General features: G+C 60.5%; 3 protein-coding genes across 7 annotated transcripts in view; 2 read left to right on the forward strand and 1 right to left on the reverse strand.

Annotated features, from left to right (window-relative positions):
• The window catches only part of ZC3H18 (zinc finger CCCH-type containing 18), a 43,197-nt gene extending 41,646 nt beyond the window's left edge, over positions 1 to 1,551 (forward strand). For all 5 annotated transcript variants that reach the window (XM_061386989.1, XM_061386990.1, XM_061386991.1 and 2 more), the window contains one exon: positions 738 to 1,551. In XM_061386989.1, the coding sequence (XP_061242973.1) occupies positions 738 to 945 (208 nt within the window). In that variant the 3' untranslated portion in view covers positions 946 to 1,551. The remainder of the gene's footprint in view (positions 1 to 737) is intronic.
• Positions 1,552 to 4,474: 2,923 nt separating this feature from the next.
• Positions 4,475 to 9,031, forward strand: IL17C (interleukin 17C). The gene is made up of 6 exons (XM_061387233.1): positions 4,475 to 4,514; positions 4,638 to 4,753; positions 5,252 to 5,384; positions 6,887 to 6,951; positions 7,005 to 7,345; positions 7,750 to 9,031. The coding sequence occupies exons 1-6, from the start codon at positions 4,475 to 4,477 to the stop codon at positions 8,009 to 8,011; spliced, it is 957 nt and encodes a 318-aa protein (XP_061243217.1). The 3' UTR covers positions 8,012 to 9,031.
• A 1,322-nt stretch (positions 9,032 to 10,353) lies between these two features.
• On the reverse strand, positions 10,354 to 17,457 carry LOC133230095 (cytochrome b-245 light chain). The gene is made up of 6 exons (XM_061387002.1): positions 17,322 to 17,457; positions 13,725 to 13,794; positions 13,217 to 13,291; positions 12,909 to 12,992; positions 12,335 to 12,416; positions 10,354 to 10,750 (listed from the first exon to the last, which is right to left on the reverse strand). Exons 1-6 carry the CDS (start codon positions 17,377 to 17,379, stop codon positions 10,544 to 10,546), a joined length of 576 nt encoding a protein of 191 aa, XP_061242986.1. The 5' UTR covers positions 17,380 to 17,457; the 3' UTR covers positions 10,354 to 10,543.
• Positions 17,458 to 18,001: the final 544 nt, after the last annotated feature.

Below are 18,001 nucleotides of genomic sequence, written 5' to 3' on the forward strand. Positions count from 1 at the left end.
AAATCCCCTTCCCCCCACCCTGGGCACAGCACATCGGGTTCTTGGCCGCAGAGAGAGCCAGCCGAGCTTCCTCCCCAGGCGGAGGCCTGAGCCATCAGGACTAGCTAAGGGCAGGCTCAGAGGTGCTGGGAACATTATGCCAGCCCATGTCTTCACCCTGGGCCACCAGCAGGTCCTAGAATGCAGAGCAGCCCGGGAGCACGTGGCTTGCAGCCGGAGGACCAGGAAGCAGTTGGCAGCAGCTCTTCCCTCCCTCCCACTCAGCTCAAGAAGCAGGAGTGGGGCTCACCTTTTCCCTGGAAGCAGGCTGAATCCCTGCGCACCAGCACCCTGGGTTTGGGTGGGGGGGCCGGGCAGGAGGGGCACAGACACAGCCCCACACCCCCAGCCCTTGGCCCATAGCGCTGCTTGAAGTCAGGGTCAGCAGTGTGGGTTCTACCTCGGCACAGGGTGAGGACCAGAGTGGGAGGACCAGGTCGGTGGGCTCCAGGCAAGCGCTGGTACTGTGCCTTCCACCTCGCAGGTGTGCTCCGCGATCGGGGCATGGGAGGAGCACGGGGGGCCATGCTGACTGTGGCCAGAACCCGAGCTGGACCCTGGACGCTCGTCTGTGGTGGGGGCCTCATCCGCTGGGGAGGGGGTGCCTTCTGTCTAGCAGGTGCAGCTCCTGGGACCCAGGCCCCTGGCAGGAGGCTCTCAGAGAGCAGCCCTCTCTCATGGCCTCCCCACCCCTGCAGGAAGCGTCCGCTGTCACCCCAGTCCAAGAGCTCCAGCAAGGTCACCAGCGTGCCTGGCAAAGCCTCGGACACCAGCACCACCGCCACTGCGGGCACCAAGTCAGGGAAGGCCAGCACACTGTCACGGCGGGAGGAGCTGCTGAAGCAGCTTAAGGCTGTGGAGGACGCCATCGCCCGCAAGCGGGCCAAGATCCCCGGGAAGGTGTAGCCCGGGCTCTGCTCCCCGAGGCAGGGACTCACCTGTTTTTATAAATAGGGTAAGCGCAGCCATTTTGGATTTTGCAGTTTATGTCTTATTTTGGCTGTGATTCTTTTTAAAAATTAAAAAAGAAAAAAAAAGTTTCTCAGCTGGAAAAGAAGCCACACATGTAATGAAGATGACGCTGAATCCCAGACTGAACCAACCCCTTCCCAGAGCAGAAGTCCTGCGAGCCAGGTGGGCGAGGGCACAGCGGCACCGAGGACCAGCTCCGATTTTATGTCAGTTACGAGTCCTCCCTCTGCTCAGGCAGGCGTCCCCAGCTCCGCCCTCCTCCTGTAACCAGGAACACTTGAGTGCTGCCGAGCGTCTTCCCCACCCCGCCTTCCCCAGGATCAAAAATATATATATTCTTGACTAAAGTCTGATTGGGAAATACTCCTGTCTTTTATTTTAAGCATCAAATTGTTTTAGTTGATTTAAAAAGGAAAAAAAGAAAAACACAGAAAAGACTGAAAAGAAAAAAAAAAAAGGCCGAGGGTATTGTTGGGCATCTGTCAGATGTGGAGGGTCTTTTTTTGAGGGGTCTCCTAAAATAAAATATTTTGATAAACAGCTGTGTTGCCCTGGTGGTGATGTTTGCCTGTGCCTAGCCCCACTGCATCCTCCCCTTGGTGATGCCCACTGAGCATCGCTGGCTGAAGGAGGCTGCTGATATGCCCCTGGAGCTGCTAGTCTGGCCCCGCAGCATGCTCACCTGGTTTCCTTGCAGTGGCTGGCCTGGCAGGGCTTTCTGAGGGCCGCCATCTCTGCCTGGATCAGAGGCCACCTTCCCGGTGGGCCCTGGACCAGAGATTACTCCAGCCTACAAGCCAGTTCTCCACCGAGTGCCTCACACGAGGTTGGACCCCGCGCGGACGTGCAGGTGTCTGTGCGTGAGATGTCCCAGCTGGGCCATGCTGCCGGGCCATGCTACCGTCCCAATGCAGGGCAGGAACGCCACCACGCCCTGCTCAGCCCCTGCTCCCCTCCCAGGGGACCAGGACCACTGGAGGGAGACCCTCCCTTGTGGGTTGACTTTGCAGAGTGGTGCCAGGGGCCTGGGAGTGCCCTTGCCCAGACCTGTATCAGGGCCTTTGCCCTCGGAAGACTACCTTTAAAGCAAGTCCCGTGAGTCCTGGCAGACAACTCACCTCCCAGAACTTCACTGTGGGGGTGTCAGGAGGAGCCACCTAGGGCTCTGGCCTGGGATCGTGACCCTGGAGCTGCATGCAGTGACCAGGTCCTCTGCCCCAAGGCTGCATGGCCCTTCAAATGTGGGACAGGAGAGCTGGGCGGGAGCCAGCGCCGCAGGGCCTCCAGTGGCCTGTCTGCAGCGCCGGCCCCGCAGCACAGCACACGTGAGGCCTCTTGCACCACCGGCCTTATCATGGCGTGTGTCTGGGTAATTCTTCAGGTCTTATCTGGTTTGCCATCAGGTCAAAGCCAGGTGCAGAGGAAACTCCCATTCTCCAAGTGGGCGGCCTTCGAGGACATGGGGCCGGAATGCACGGCACCTCAGGTTGACAGCCTGGCCCTGCACGCTGGGCCCCAGGTGCTGGGCCCCACCAGCCAGCCAGGCAGTGATGACATCTGAAGCCAGGAGTCCACAAGTGAGCCCCCAGGCAGGTCTCTGCACTCAGCCGAGGGGCTGGCCTGACCCGACCTTTCATGCCTGGGCTGGACCTGTGGCCTTGGGTCCCTGGACCGGGGCTGGGTTTAAACTGGCAGCTTGCCCTCTGCCACCTGGGAGCAGGGACCTGTCCCAGGAGGGCTGAGATCACACCCTGAGCCAGCTCCACCACAGGTCTAGTGGAACGAACATTCCAGGCCAAGCATCTGGGTAAAGGGAGGCTCCGTGGTGTAATGGGTTCTCAGCATCTCTGCCCTCCGGGGAACGTGCGGCCAGGCTGTTCACCTTCGAAGATAAAGAGCCACGACCTGTTCCTCAAGCCCAAACTCTGCTTCCCGCCCCTCTTCCAGCCCTCTTCCTCCAGCCCTCCTCCTCCCCTTCTCCTCCGCGGCAGACCCCGCCCCTCCAGCCTCCTCCTCCGCGGCAGGCCCCGCCCCTCCGGCCTCTTCCTCTGCGGCAGACCCCGACCTGACCCGAGCCTTCCCTGCCCACTGGCATTCCTCCCACCCCAGGGCTGCACACACTATTTCCTGTTCCTGGAACTCTGACCCAGCTGTGCCCCACACTTCCTCTCACAGCTCCAACCCCTCCCTTGTCCACTGCTCGAGTGCCATCCTCGAGCTGGCCCTCTGGAGGGTAAACTGAAACCCCAGCCTTCTGAGTTTTCTCATGTTAACCCTCCTCTTCTCCAGGGAAGGGGTCGGGTCTCAGTTACACCTCCCCGCCCCTGGCTGGTGAGCGGACCCCACCCATGAGGAGCAGCAGCCCTCAGGACTTCTGCCCACCAGGCCACCCTGCGGGTCCCACTACCAGCTTCAGATGAGGCCTTCTCCCCTTTTCTTGAAAGGGTGAGAAAAGGAAGACACCATGTTTTTAGTTTATAATTTTTCTAACTCAAATGTGAAGTACAGTCTCCAACGTATAAGTGAACACATTGAGCTAATGGGGCAGCTCAGTTCAGTGACAGTGAAGTTCCCTCGGGTTTCTCATGATGGGGGTCACACCTGCCTGCCGCCCCACGAGCCTGCTATCATCTACCACTGACTTGGACACGCCCTCCCGCCCTGTGCCAACTGTCCAGCACCCCCGCCCCCAGGCCTGTACACCCCAGATGACGGCAGTCCGCCTCCATTGGCAGGAGGAGTTGGGCTGAAAGGAGGCACAAGCCCTGGGTATACAAGCAGGGACCCCCACCCTGGTCAGCCAGCCCCTGAAGGGCCATGGACTAGGACAAGGCAGAGATTGCTCCTGACAGTGCAAAGTTTGGGGAGCATAAGAAAACTGGACTGTGGCATAGACTCACCGTGGGCAGTGCTGCCTGGGCCCAGTGGTCGAGAAGGCCATGCTACAGGAGGGAAGGGGGAGGGGATTGCCACCCCCGCTTTACAGACGGTACTGAGGTCTGCCCCTAGGTCTCCCCATAAGATGAGGGAGAACTTTGAGCCTGGAGTTGCAAGAGCCTAGAGCAAACCTGTCCTGCAGGCCACCTCCCCAGCTCAGGCCCACTTGGGCTGCTCCTGTCCAGCCAGGGCTGTAAAGGCTCCGAGTCATGGGCAGGGACATAGGGACTGTCCCTGCTGAGTCTGTCTGTGTGTCTCCTGCCCTGGATCTGCCTTTTTCTCTCTCAGGGCTCCGAGTCATGGGCAGGGACAGAGGGACTGTCCCTACTGAGTCTGTCCATGTGTCTCCTGCCCTGGATCTGCCTTTTTCTCTCTCCACTGCCTTCTGTCCACAGTGTCTGCATCTGTCCGAGTCTCCTTGGATCTCTGTGCCTACCTTCTTCCATCCCTCCTCCCATACCTCCATTTCCCACTCTGTCCCCCCTCCGTCCCTTTTCTGCATCTCTCCAGGCAGGGACTTGGGAGCATGGCCCTATGGGTGCAGTCTGGGGACAGGGATATGGTGGGTGTGGTTTAATGGTCTGGGGGTGGAGCCATCCAGGACACCTCCTCCACAACAGCCTTCTGGCCTTCCTCCTGCAGCTCCCTTTCCAGTCTTGCCCAACCTGGTACTGGTGTGCTTGCCTCAGCCACCCGCAGGAATGAGGCACTGCTGGGCCCCGCCCTGTCTTTCCGGCTGATGCCCCAGACCCCGACCCCAACCCCAACCAGCCCACCAGTGCCCACAGAACAGCTCAGGGCAGCGGTGAGGGAGGCACATGGCCTGGCCTCAAGACTTGTTCCTGACTCGCCCACTCGCTCAGCTGTTCAGAAAGACACAGAAATTGCCAGAGCTCAGCCCTTGGCGTAGGGACCACTGCGTGAGCGAGTTCTACAGCCTTTCACTTCCAAACATCCTGTGTGGGAATCCCAGCCACACAAAGGCAAGGCCACTGCTGGGGCCACCTCCCCAGTCTCCAGGCAGCTTCTCCCCAGGGGCTGTTGCCAGGCACAGGTACCACTTCCCCTCACTTGTGGGGCCCAGGCAGGAGGGACTGGAATTTCTGAGGTCCGAGTGCCCTGTAGGAAAGCGGGGTCTTTCTCAACCTGAGCATCTGGCCCAGGGGAAGGTATAAGGGGCTCTGTTGTTCCCCTAAAACCATGCTGCTGCTGCTGCTGCTAAGTCGCTTCAGTCATGTCGAGGTCCTAATAGCCCCAGTGCCCGTGAAGAGTGTGCCTTTATCTGAGGAAAGGGTCTCTGCAGCCGTGGTCAAGGTCAGATCTTGATGATATCATCCTGGATTTGGAGAGTGTGAAAGCTGTGGAGGAGAGATACCTGGGGAGAGGCACCCGCGGGACCTCCGAGGACCACAGGAGCCACCAGGGCTGGGAGAGAGGCCCTGCCTACACTGACCTGGGGCTTCCGGCCTCCAAACCTGAGAAAAGACACTTATCTTAAGGCCCCCACTTGTGACAAATACAGGTGGTGAGCTCCCCACTGCAGGAGGTGTATCAGCAGAAGGTGGGTGGCCATGGGCAGGGGCGTGGTAGGCAGGAACAGCCTGGGGACTCAATGTGTCCATCCATTCATCCGGAAGAAGCCAGGAGAACAGCTATGATGCAGCGCCTGCTTCGGAAAGGTTTACTCCAGATCAAGGCGTGGAGGGAGGGTGGACTGGAGGCCCAGAGTCACGCACTGCCCAGTAGAGGCCCTGGGAGGGCCCAGGTGTTACACTGCCTCTCCCAGTGCTGCCTCAGGGGTCTTCCTATCCACCGAGTCTGGGCCTCCAAACTCAGACTGGCGCCTTGATGGTGTGCATTCTGCCTCCTGCGGGCAGGTGGGAAACCAGGAGAGCTGACCCCATGCTCCACGGCGAGGCCCTCCTCAGCTGGACATGTGGTACAGATTCGAGAGGCCAGGGCAGACGGGCCCTCCCAGGATGGCGTCCAAACCTAGCACTCAAAACTTTGCAGAATCTGGCTCCAAACTGGCTCCTTTTCAGGATAATGAAGCCCCCCACCCCAGCACCCCCAGCCAGCTGCACAGAGTTGCTACAGGTGGGTTCCTGGGGCCTCCTTAGAAACCTTCCTAGGGCACCCTGCATCTTAAAGGTTCCAGGGCATCATCACCCCCTCGCGCTTAGACTTACACTTTGTTGATAAAACCACAAAAGCCCAACAGAGAAAACTAAAGACGCTCACCGGCCCCTGTCCCTTCTGGAACCTCCCTCTTGGCAAGAAGAATGGATGAGAGAATCAAGCCTGGTGGGGGACTGGACGGCAGCGCAAAATGAAGGAGCCCCTCGCCCCCCGGGCACCAGGTCCAAACCGCAGAAACATACAAGTGGCTAGGACTCGATACAGAAGGTTCAAGAGTGTCAGGCAAGACCCTTCATTCTCAGCCACATTTGCAAGTGCTCTGCCTGAGGCAGGGTCCCCCTGGGGGGTGCAGGGGAGGGACGGGGGAGAGATGGGGGTGGCGGCGGAGGATGGAGGAGGAGGAGGGGAGGAGGGGAGGGGACGGTAGAAGGGAGGGAAGGAGGAAGCACAGCCAGGCACTTCCCGAGGAGGAAGCGGCGCCCGGATTTTCCCCAGGTGTGGCCCCAGGTATAAAGGGCACCACAGGCCAGCCGCCGCCAGGTCAACCACCAGGGACGTGCTGGAGCCGGGAGCCCAGAGCCCAGCCCCTGCTGCAATGGTAAGATGCTCCTCTCCCCGTACCCCCACCTGCACCCTGAAGGGCTGGAGGTTCACTGACCCCCCAGGCTGAGGATGTTGGGGGTAGGGTCCAGGAAACCCATCAGATCTCGGGGTCAAAGGGAGCCAGGATCCTGGATCCCAGGTTCGCTGGCGAGCTTGGGCTGAGAGGCTGGCCCCTCTGGACCTCCTGTTCCCTCAGCCGTAGAGGGAGGCTACACCTCCCCCACCCCATCCTTCCACCGGGAGCAGAGCCCGCGGGTGGCAGTGGAGGGCCCCATCCCTGACCACCCCTGACCACCCACCGCCTGTTCCACCAGCTCCTCCCTGGCCTCCTGCTTCTGCTCTGGCTTCCCGCCAGCCTGGCTCGCCACAGCCCCTCACTGCTGGTGGGGGCCCACACCCACCCCCACAGCCCTGGGACCCCGCGCTGCTACTCCGCCGAGGAGCTGCCCCTGGGCCACGCCCCCCCACACCTGCTGGCCCGAGCTGCCAAGTGGGAGCAGGCGTTGCCGGTGGCCCTGGTGTCCAGCCTGGAGGCGGTAGGCCGCAGGAGGAGGCACGCGGGGGCCCCGGCCGGGACTCAGTGCCCCATGCTGCAGCCGGGGGAGGTGCTGGAAGCTGACATCCACCAGCGCTCCATCTCTCCCTGGAGATACCGGTGAGGGCGGGCTCCTGGGGCCTGGGCGCTCTCCCTGTGACCTCCGGCCGGCGGTTCCAGCTCCGTGAGGGCAAGGGTAAGGCTCCACGTGAGCCAGTCCTCGCCTCATGTCTCAATCGCAGCCCAGACCTGGGACATCAGGGTCCCCTGGGTTATTTTGGGCCCCCTATCTGAGTCCTTGCAGGGGTGAGACTGGGACAGGTGGGAAGAGAGCAGGCTTCCATGCTCTGGGAGGCCATGGGGCACGTGCATACCCGCACTCATTGGGCACCAGCTGTGTGCCACATGCTCTCAGTGCCCCACACCGCAGGCCCTGGGCCCTGAGTGCATATGGCTGGGTAGGGGAGCGTGGGGAGGGAGGGAGGCACCCTCCAGGCTCTCTGACACCCCACTTGTCCTCACAGTGTGGACACGGATGAGAGCCGCTACCCACAGAAGCTGGCCTTCGCCGAGTGCCTGTGCCGGGGCTGTATCAGCGCTAAGACGGGCCGTGAGACGGCCGCACTCAACTCAGTGCCGCTGGTCCAGAGCCTCCTGGTGCTACGCCGCAGGCCCTGCTCCCGGGACGCCACGGGGGCGCCCACGCCTGGGGCCTTCACCTTCCATGCTGAGTTCATCCGCGTGCCTGTGGGCTGCACCTGCGTCCTGCCCAGGTCGGCCCGGTGACTGCCGCTTGGCTCCTGAACTGGCCTGCAGGGAGGCCCTCCTATTTATGTGTATTTATTGGTTATTTATGTGCCCCTGGGGTCTTGGGCAGGTACGAGCCTCCAGGAAGGGCTGGCTCCAGTAAAGGCTGGGGTGAGGAGCGGGGCGGGGGCCTGTGCCTGGCAGCCCCCACCTCGAAATTCACAGTTTACCCTTTCACAGAAACAGCCAGGCTAGAAGGAACATTTTCACTGTTCTAGGACTTGTTAAAACACCTACAGAAAAGGGAAACTGTTCTGATGGCTGCCTCCACCTCCAGGCCCCTGGGCGGCCCTCACCCCAGCCCCTTGGGAGGAACAAGTACCCCTGTGTTTCTAAAACAGCTTTTCATTTTCCATGTGAATCTAAGTTGTTTACTTGATAAACCACCCCCAGAACACAGACCTGGATGGCACAGAGGGCAGTGGGTGAAGCCCCTCTCTCACTTTCACCCCTGCCAGGCCCTCTATACCCATCTGGGCCCAAGGGGCAGTCACTGATCACCGCCCGCCAGGGGCAGCCACTGGTGTGGTGTGTCCTAGAAAGATCTGTGCATGATCCCAGGCGCACCCAGGGCGGGGCAGGTTTCAACAGAAGAGCCCAAGGGTGCCCTGATGGATGAGCAGTGGCTCCCGGGCCTGGCGATGGGCCACACTCCCAAAGCCCAGCCCTCTATTCACAGACATGGCTGTGGTCCCTGGGGACCACCTCCCCGCCCCACGGACAGGTGTCCTCAGGGTAGCTTCAGGGCAAGTGGTCAACTCAGGGGGACATGTCTTTAACTTGGCTGAGTCATGCTCCCCCAGCCCCAATAGGGGCCCAGAAAACTCTAGACACCCCCCTAGGGTTTCTGTGCACTGTAGGTGACCTGCTAGAGAGGGGCAGCCAGGCTTACCAGCTCAGGTGCCCCATCAGCTACCGAGGAACTGCCCGCCCACTCATGGCAGGATATCCTGCACCAGAGCACATTCCAGGCAGAGTTTAGAGTCTGAGTGCACAGCCTCAGCATCCTGGCTCAGTCACGACCCCCCTTTAGAGTCTCAGTCTCCCTGCTACCTGTGATGCACCTCAGCTCCGAGGGCTGATGCAGAGCCGCAGGGCTGCAGGACGGTTGTCTGCACCCCCTGCCGTTTTCACCCGATGACTGACACCTACTGTGTGTAAGGCCCCGGAAGGCGGGAGGGTCTCAGAGAAGGCTTCCTGGAGGAGGTGACTATGTCTTGAGCCTGGAAGGAGTCTTCAGTCAGCACTTACGCCCAGCACTGGGAATGGAGCAGTGACAAAACGCGCAGCCCCCCGCCGCCCTGAGGGTGGCTCACGGCCGCAGGACCCGCGGCAAAGCGCTTGGCCTGTTGGTTGTGAACACATCAGGAAGAGAGGCGCTGCAGTGGAGGCCACCTGGGGAGGACCCGGCTGGCCACCCAGGGCCCTGTGCTCCAGGCAGAGGGAGCGGACCGTGCAGAGGCTGTGTCTGGGAGGTCAGGGTGGCTGGAGGCCAGTGGGCAGGGTGATGGGGTCCAGAGCAGTGGGGCTGGGGGTAGGGTGGGGTCTGCCCTGTGTGTCTCTGGGCTCTGAGCCGGGCACTGGGCAGGCCCAGGTAGTGCTGGGAGTAGCCAGGGGGTGGGGAACGGTGAGCCCGCTGGATTTATGCTGAAGACAGAGTGTTGGTTGATGGGCAGGGTGCCCTCCGGGACAGAGGTCCCAGAGACCCCGGTTCTGAAACTGTGAGAGCAGGAGGCCAGTGACTGAAGGATTTTCCCAGACTTTGGGGGACTGAGTATCCAGGAAGGAAGGGCCTCGCAGGCTGGGTGTGAGCTGATGAGCTTTGGGGCCCCTGCCATGGCTTGTATGGTGTCTGTGTGGTGTGTTGGAGTAAGCAGGGGACATGTGTGGTGTGTGTGTGTGTTGTGGAACCAAATTTGGGTCTCTTGTCTGTTGATTACCCACCACCCTCCCTCACTGTCCTTAAAAACCTTTCCCTGAAAGCCATGAGGGGGCTGGGGGTCTTCTGAGCATGAGCCGCTTGGCCTCCTAGCTCAGCACCTGCGATAATGCTACCCTTTCCTTCACCACGACCCAAGTCAGTAGGTTCGCTTTGCTGCACGGGGGTAAGAGGACCTGCATTTGGTTTGGTAACAGTTTTGGCGACCCAGAGTGGGCGGAAGTTCTTGTGCGGGCGTCTTGCCTATGGCACATCAACCCTGGGGTGGTCTGAGGGGTGCTCCAGCAGGTGAGCCCTGGCAGATGGGGGATATGGGAGGACACAGGCCCTCCCCCCAGACCCGAGACATTCATTTCCAGAGCAGAAACACAAACACAGGGAATTCCAGGTACATGATTCATGGAACAGGTGAGGCACCGAGACCCCAGCCCTGCTGTCAAGGAACCCCAAGGAGGCTGCAGGAAAGGGGGCACCCCTGGCTGGGCGCCACACACCCCCACCCACCCACTAGCCTGCCCACAGGAGGAAGGACCTTCAAAGCTTCAGCGGGCCAGAGCGGCTTGAGGTTCTGGTCACACAACCTCGTCATTCACTGGCATGGGGTTTTCCTGGGGGCCACCCGTGGGGACCCCCGCCGCCTCCTCACTCGGCTTCTTGCGGGCCTCAGCCGGGGGCCGGGGTGGAGGGTTGCTGGGCGGCTGCTTGATGGTGCCCCCAATCTGCGGCCGCTCCTTGGGCTTGGGCTCAATGGGGCTCCACTGCTCCCCACGGATGGCTGCCTGCAGGACACACAGGCTGGGCGTGGGTCCTCCTGGGCCGCCCCCTTACCCAGTCCCTGCGCTCCCCTACCCCCGCCAGGGTCCAGAAAAGGACTGAGCTCGGCAAGACCTGAGGGGCTGTAGCTCAGTGAGGTTATGTGCCAGGCCTGAGGCTACATGGTCAGAACCCAGCTGTCTCACCAGCCAGGAGACACCTCAACTAGAGAGGGGGACAGTGGAACTCTGGGGCTTCTGAATGACCCCTGGAGGCCACTGCCAGGCGCACAGCCCAAGACCAGGCTTCCTCCCAGGGACTAAGGGCTGGGAGCAGGACAGGAGCCCAGGCCTAAGGGGCATGATGATGAACTGAGGCCAGCAGCTCTGGGTGGGGGTCGGGGGTGGGGTGGCAGGCACAGTGTGGGAGGCCAGGGGCCCAGGCATGTCAAGGGGGGAGACTGCAGCCCAGGGAAGTTGCCGAAATGCAGAATCCTGGGCCTGCCCCACAGCCATAGGCCAAGTGGACCTAGAAATGTGTATCTCTAACTTTGTATCCCATAATAGTTGATTAAAAAAAAAAGTGACGACATATGATTTATGAAGTACAAGAATGAAAAGAGGTTCTATAATCACACCTCCTAAGTTAAAGACTAGAACACTCTATCCCAGAAGCTAAAGCTAGAAAATTAAAGGAAGATAATGCAGGGAAATACAGCAGACAGGCAGCAGGGGGAGAAAAGCACAAACCATAAAGTAGAAAAACAGCTTAGATGACAAACTTGTGTTCTGCTCAGTGAAGAATCCAAGGATCCCTAACAGAGAGGAAGTATCCTCAAAAGCTAAAACCTACAAAGGGTTCACAATGAAAGCACACTCACGGTTCCTGCAAACTAACAAGAAGACAAAACCCCAACAGAAAAAATGGGGGAAAGATTGGAACAAGCGGCACAGGACTCAGCTGCAGCGTACGAGGTGGGCGCCCGGAGTTGGAATTAGTAGAGCAATCAAGTCAAAACTGACTCTGGGAGGCTGGAGGCTGTGTCTGGGTTGGAACCCATGCCTGTGGGCTGACAGCGGCAGGCAGCATGCGAACAGTGGGCGTTCAGCAACCTGTGCCTGGCAGGGATCCTCGTCCCTCCCCACTCCACTGTTGTAGCTCCCCGCCCCCTCCTCCCCACCTCCCAGCCTCCCCACCCTGCTATAAAGATGGCCTTAAGGGGCCTTTTGCATAACCTGGACTCCAGGCAAACCCAGCCCCGCGTGGCTTATGGCACCACCCAGGCTCATGAGTCCCAGGGAAGTGCTCCTGGCAGCACCCTGAACTGGATAGAAAACTTTGAGCAAAGGATCCCACTTCAAGCAGGGCCCAGCAGGCCAGCCAAGTCCCCTCTCCGAATTTTTGCCGCTTGTCTGTAAAGTGGGGTTCCCCCCTCCCCTGTCGAGGCTCTGTGGCATGGGTTACAGGAGGATGTAGGGGAGTGGCTAGCACATTAGATGGGCCACACATGGAGGCCACAGTGTCACTGTCCCCACAACGTAAGCCAGGACACGGGCTCGGCTTGCAGGACCAGCAATGAGGCTGAGGCTGACTGCAAGGATGCTACCCACCAGCAGATAGATGCCGCTTGCGATGGCCAAGCAGGCTGTCCCCAGGATGGTGGCGAGCAGGAAGCCAGCAGGTACTGCCAGCCTGGAGTAGGGGTGGAGGGCAGTCAGAAGGGACAGGGGAGACAGAGGATGGTCAGAGGGGGTCCGCAGCTCCCCCGCCCCCGGCCCGGGTCAGACAGCACAGGATCGCAGGACCCTGAATGGAGGGGAGGCCCAGTGCAACGGCTGGACTTCTAACTCCACCCCGAGCTGTTCTCTACCTGGTCTGCACCTTCCCGAGTCTTAGGACAGGGCTCTTGGCCCCTGGCCACCACCCTGGGAAGAGGTCTCGGCAGCATGGCGGTTTCTCCAACAGACTCACCGGGGGCAGCTGAGCCCGCGGCACCGATTACCCCTGAGTTAATCTATCAGGCTGGGGTGAAGTGTTAATGGCAGATACAGGTTTGGGGAACCCCTGGCAGAGCCTGGGACATGGGTTTTTGTTTGGAACGGGTTCTGGGCTGGGAGGGGCCTGATTGACCCCAGCAGTCCTCTGCCGGTGGTGCTGGGGGGTCCCAAGTGGGTGCAGGCTCACCCGAGGTGCAAGAAGGCCCGGATGTAGTAGTTCCTGGTGAGGGGCCCAAACAGCTTCACCACTCTGGTCAGGTACTTCTGTCCACTAGGCGGGAGGGGGAGACAGGCCATGTCACCCTCCACCTGCCCCAGCCTCTCAGACCACCCGGTTCTTCGTCCCGGGGAGGGGAGGGGGTCTCAGGCTCAGTGGCAGGGCAGATCCTGAGTGGGCTAGTGCTGGAGCCTCGGAGAGACAGGAGTGACAGGCTCCTCGTAGTGACAGCTGGTGGGGGTCGGGGGGTGGTGCCCAGAGCCCGGAAGGAAACTCACCACCTCTCCATGGTGGAGCCCTTGCTCCTCTTCCCTCGAGGGTATTCCAGCAGGCAGACCAATACACCTGCTGCTCTGAAGCGGAGGTTAAGGAACAGCCCAGATCAAGCCTGAGAGGCCCCAAGGGAGTCAGCTCTTTTGATGAGAGAACAGAGAGGTGTGGCCACTGCCTGAGGTCCACAGGATTCCAACAGGGCAGCCTCCCTCCCCAATGCCTGCCTTGGCGTCTGGACGGCTTGTAACAGCTGGACTGGCCGGGACAAGTGGGGCTCGGTCCCCTGGGGAGGCCCGGCCAGCTGGGGAGGGTGACTGATAGAAGGGAATGCGGAGGGACCCCGAGCATTCTCGGGCCTCAGTGTCAGCCCTCAGGTGCTGCGGACACCTCCCTCCCTTGCCAGGGCCCAGGTCCCCAGGCTCTGTCACCTCCCTGCTCGGAGCCCCTCCTGCCTTCAAGGGGCAGCAGCCTCTCTGGCCCCAACCCTGATCTGGGTCTGCAGCAAGAGGATACATGGAGTAGGCGCCCAGGTACCACTGGGTGAACTGACCGGCCGTGGCCACGATGCCCCCGGTGATAAGGACTGTGGGCAGAGGAGAAGGAGGTTAGTAGGTGCCATACCCCATCCCTGCAGGGGCTCTGGCCACCTCCCCAGGGCTCCCTCCCCAAGGGGGGCCACCAGTCCACCACAGAGCTGCCCTGTCCGCCCCCGTGTTAGCCCAGGAAGGGGACCCAGGCGGGGGAGACCTTGGTAGATGATGGGGGTGGCTGTAGGCATGGGCGTTGGGACCCTTTCCCAAGAGCAGCATTTGAGGCAGGGAGGGGGCTGAGGAGCTGCTGAGAGGGAGGCAGGGCCTGGCTCCAGCCTGGACACACCCCCGAGGCCTGTGAGCCGCGGCACCCTGAGCGTTTGCTCAGTGCATTTAAGGACCACCAACCATTTAAGGTTGACTTTGTACCAGCTGCATGGACCCTCTCTCCCGGCCCCAGGTGTGTGGACTGGTCCTGTTCGTGTGCTCTGTGTGATGCCGGGTCTGTGGGCCTGGTCTCTCGGGCCCTGTGTGCACCTGATCACAGCCCACCTGCTGTGAGCATGTGCATCGCCCCCGTTCCTCCCCAGTGATTTTCTTCTACAGTGGTAGCTTCAGCGTACCGCTCAGAGGCATGATGCACACTCACACTTGTCACTCCGTCATGGCCACCCATCCTCAGGGTTCCAGTCACTTACTGAGGTATCACAATTACCTAAAGTGCACAGACTTTTAACACGTGTGACCCCCATCATGTGACCACCACCCATATCAAGATTCTCCCCCACCCCAGGTTTCCTGGGGGCTCTTCTTTTGCTGACAGAAGGTTGGTCCAGGCCCTTCCTAGGGTGGTTTGCACAGAGCTCCAGCTCGCTGTTTGTCTCATCGGGTAGTTTTCCACAATTTATTTATGCATTCTCCTGCAGTACTCTTGCCTGGAAAGTCCCATGGACGGAGGAGCCTGGTAGGCTGCAGTCCATGGGGTCGCTAAGAGTCGGACACGACTGAGCGACTTCCCTTTCACTTTTCACTTTCATGCATTGGAGAAGGAAATGGCAACCCACTCCAGTGTTCTTGCCTGGAGAATCCCAGGGACGGGGGGCCTGGTGGGCTGCAGTCTCTGGGGTCGCACAGAGTCGGACACGACTGAAGCGACTTAGCAGCAACACCAGCAGCCTTTGGGACATGTCAGTTGCTTCCAGTGTTGGCCCTTTATGAATCAGCTGATGGAGTTAAATTCTTCACCCTTTAAGCAATCTGATAGTGAATTTGACACATTTTATTGACTGTGATCACAAATAACTTACTTTGTTATCTTACTTGGGTTTCCTCTTGAACAAGCTTTTCTTTTTTTTTTTTTGAACAAGCCTTTCTTGTTGCTTCTCCTGCCTTCTACTGACTTGATCAAACTGTAATTTTAAAATTCCTCTTCCTGAACTAAATGTGGACTTTAGAAGGTTTATCTTTAATCTCACCCCAAATTAGCCACAATTATTAATTATTTACAGTCAGTGTCTTCACAGTGGCATAGCCATCTTCCCTCTGGATCCAGCTTCGCCCTCGCTGGAGCACGCCCTTCAGCACTCCTTTCTGATGACCTGAACTTCGCTGGTGGTCCCTGCAGCACAGTGGGAGAGGGCAGCCCCTGCCCCGTGTGTAGCACAGGCCTGAGTTTCCAGCGGTTTTGTCTTCCTTGTGACTTTCTTCATCCAGGCTGTGGTGGCAGATAACACAACTCCTTGGAGGGGACGATCTTTTGGTCTGTTTCTAGTTCAGGCAGCCTTTCCCGGTCTGGCCTCAGAGTCCCAAGAGGTAAAAGCTCTGACCCCCCGCCCCTCCCTTCAGCCCCTGAACCCTGGCCTTCTGCTGGTGTCACGTTCATTCACACTTGCTGTGCTGGAGGAGGGAAGAGCCATTGCTCCTGCGTTCAGGCAGTGGTTCGTCCACTCAACCTGGGCATGCAATTTCCTTGGCCTGAGCCTGCGTCATTAGCGGTAGCCTCAGCTCTCAGAGGGGGCTGGGGTCTCTCGATGGGGACAGACACTTCAGATCATGGAGAATGAGGTGGGTGGCGTGGCTGTCAGGCTGGGAACTCTGGAAACACTTCTCTGAGCAGGTGGATGTGGGCAGAGAGGTGAAGTGGGGGAGCCAGCCCTGTGGCAAACACCAGGGTGGTGGGCCCCCGAGGCCAGAGGGGTAGGGGCAGAGTGGTGGGAGATAGAGGGACCGTGATCTGATCAGATGCAATTCTCTACAACATAAAGGGCCGGTGGGCTGAGATGCTCATGGGGCCTGTAGTTGGTACTGAGTCAGGAGTTAGCAAGAGGAGGAATTTAGAGCCAGAAGGTTGTGAAGGAAGACGAGCAGTAGTCATTGCGGTGGTGATGGGGAGGGGTGGAGAGCAGAGGGAGAAGACAGCTCTGGGCAGAAGCAAGGACAGCCATGTACTGACCCACTGGGTTCTACACCATCTAGAAGCCAGGAGGGGGCTGCCCTGCCTGGCACCCCAAAGTTGCCCACCCCCCAAAATGTGACCTTAAAGTACTCCCTCCCCACACGCAGCCCAGCTTCGCAGGCTCCTTCCTTCAGTCCCCAGGTTGGTGGTGGGGGCCTCAGGGTGGGTCCCAGGTGAGATGCGGTGGCTGAGACCCTCCTCATCACTTTATCCCCGGGTCCTCTCGCCTGCCCACTCCCACTGGGGGCGGGGCCTTCCTGGGAGGGGCGGAGCCACGGGCGGCTTCCTCAAGCCTCAGGCCCCACCCTCTCCTGAGAAGTCGAGTCCAAGTGCGTACCGCGGTTGAGCACAGGGAAGCAGGGGGGACGGCCGCCTTCCTACCCAGAAGCAGGCCCTGGGAGCTGGGTGGGAGGGGTCACATGGGTCGTCCCCAGCTGCCTTGTGCAATGTCCTTCTGAGCAGACTCAGGGTTGCGCCCCGGGAGACAGAGCGGTCACCCAGTTCCATGGACCAAGCCCCTGGCCAGGAGGCAGGAGGAGCCCACCTCCGCAGCCCAGGAGCCTTAGGGGAGGGAGCTTCCATCCGAGGGCAGGAGGGTCACTCCAGGCAAGGGTGGGTCATGCTGGGTTTTCCCAGCCCTGCTGGGCGGTGAGTTCTCCGGAAACCACGGGGGCAAGCGCTTCTTCCCCAGACTGAACTTCCTCTTTTGTGTGTGTGTGGGGGCGGGGGAGGAGGAGGGCAGAGGATGGGGGTGTGGGTGTGCACGGGGTGCAGGGGCAGGAGGGCCCCGAATCCCCCTCCCCAGCCCCAAGGCTCCTCTTGGCGGCTGCAGCCTGCTCCCAACAGAGGCCTCCAGCCCCCTTCCCACCGGCGCTGCAGGTCGCCCACCGGAGCCTCCGGGCCCGGAGCCCAACCCCAGGCTCCAGCCGGGTGTCTGTGGCTCCTCAGGACCCCTGCTCCCGTCCCTTCTCCAGCCTGTCCTTCCCCCTTTACCTCTCGCAGCCTGGGGTCTCCAGGCCCCTACTTCCCCAGCCCCAGCGCCCCCTGCACTGCCGAGGCGCTCCGCCCCCAGGCTCAGCAGTCCCTCTGCAGCCCCCGCCCAAAGTGCGAGCGCCCCCCACTCACTCAGACCGGACGCCAGCGCCTGCTCGTTGGCCCACATGGCCCACTCGATCTGCCCCATGGCGGCAGATCGGCTCGAACGCGGCTCGGACTCTTCAGACCCCAAGGCCCCAGAGCTCAGCAAGCCTCCCGCCCCGCCCAAGTTCCCCAAGTTCCGGCGCCGCCCCGCCCCGCCGCTGGCTCCGCCCCAACCCGGTTCCCCAGGTGACAGGCCGGCGGCAGATGGGGTCCCAGGAGCCTTGCCCCCACTCCCTCCACGGGACCTCAGGTCTTCCTCCCCTGCAGGCCCAGCCAGCCCGGCCTCGGTGGACTCCTGGAGGGGAAGCTGGACTCCTGGAGGGGAAGCAGGGCTTCAGGCCAGCCCCTGACCTCGTGGGGAGCCTCCTGGGAGGCCGGCCGCATCCGGCCCTGCGCTAGTGCAGGTGTGGTGGCCTTGGCCCCATTGGTAACCCTGGACTAACTTGGGGGGAAGGGCGAGTGAGTATGGGAAGCTTCTGGGAAAACCCAGAATGTAGTAGTGCTGGGCCCTGTCCTTTGTCACCTCCCTTTTGGGTCAAGGTCAGAGGGCGCAGAAGCCCTCCCCCTACTTCCCCCAGCTGGGTTAGGACAGTGGAGAAGAATGGAACTCACTTGGAAGGGGGACATGGACCGAGCTTAAAGCCAAACCTGAATCATTTCCCCAG

The sequence above is a fragment of the Bos javanicus genome, chromosome 18, assembly GCF_032452875.1.
Source record: "Bos javanicus breed banteng chromosome 18, ARS-OSU_banteng_1.0, whole genome shotgun sequence".
Classification (NCBI taxonomy): domain Eukaryota; kingdom Metazoa; phylum Chordata; class Mammalia; order Artiodactyla; family Bovidae; genus Bos; species Bos javanicus.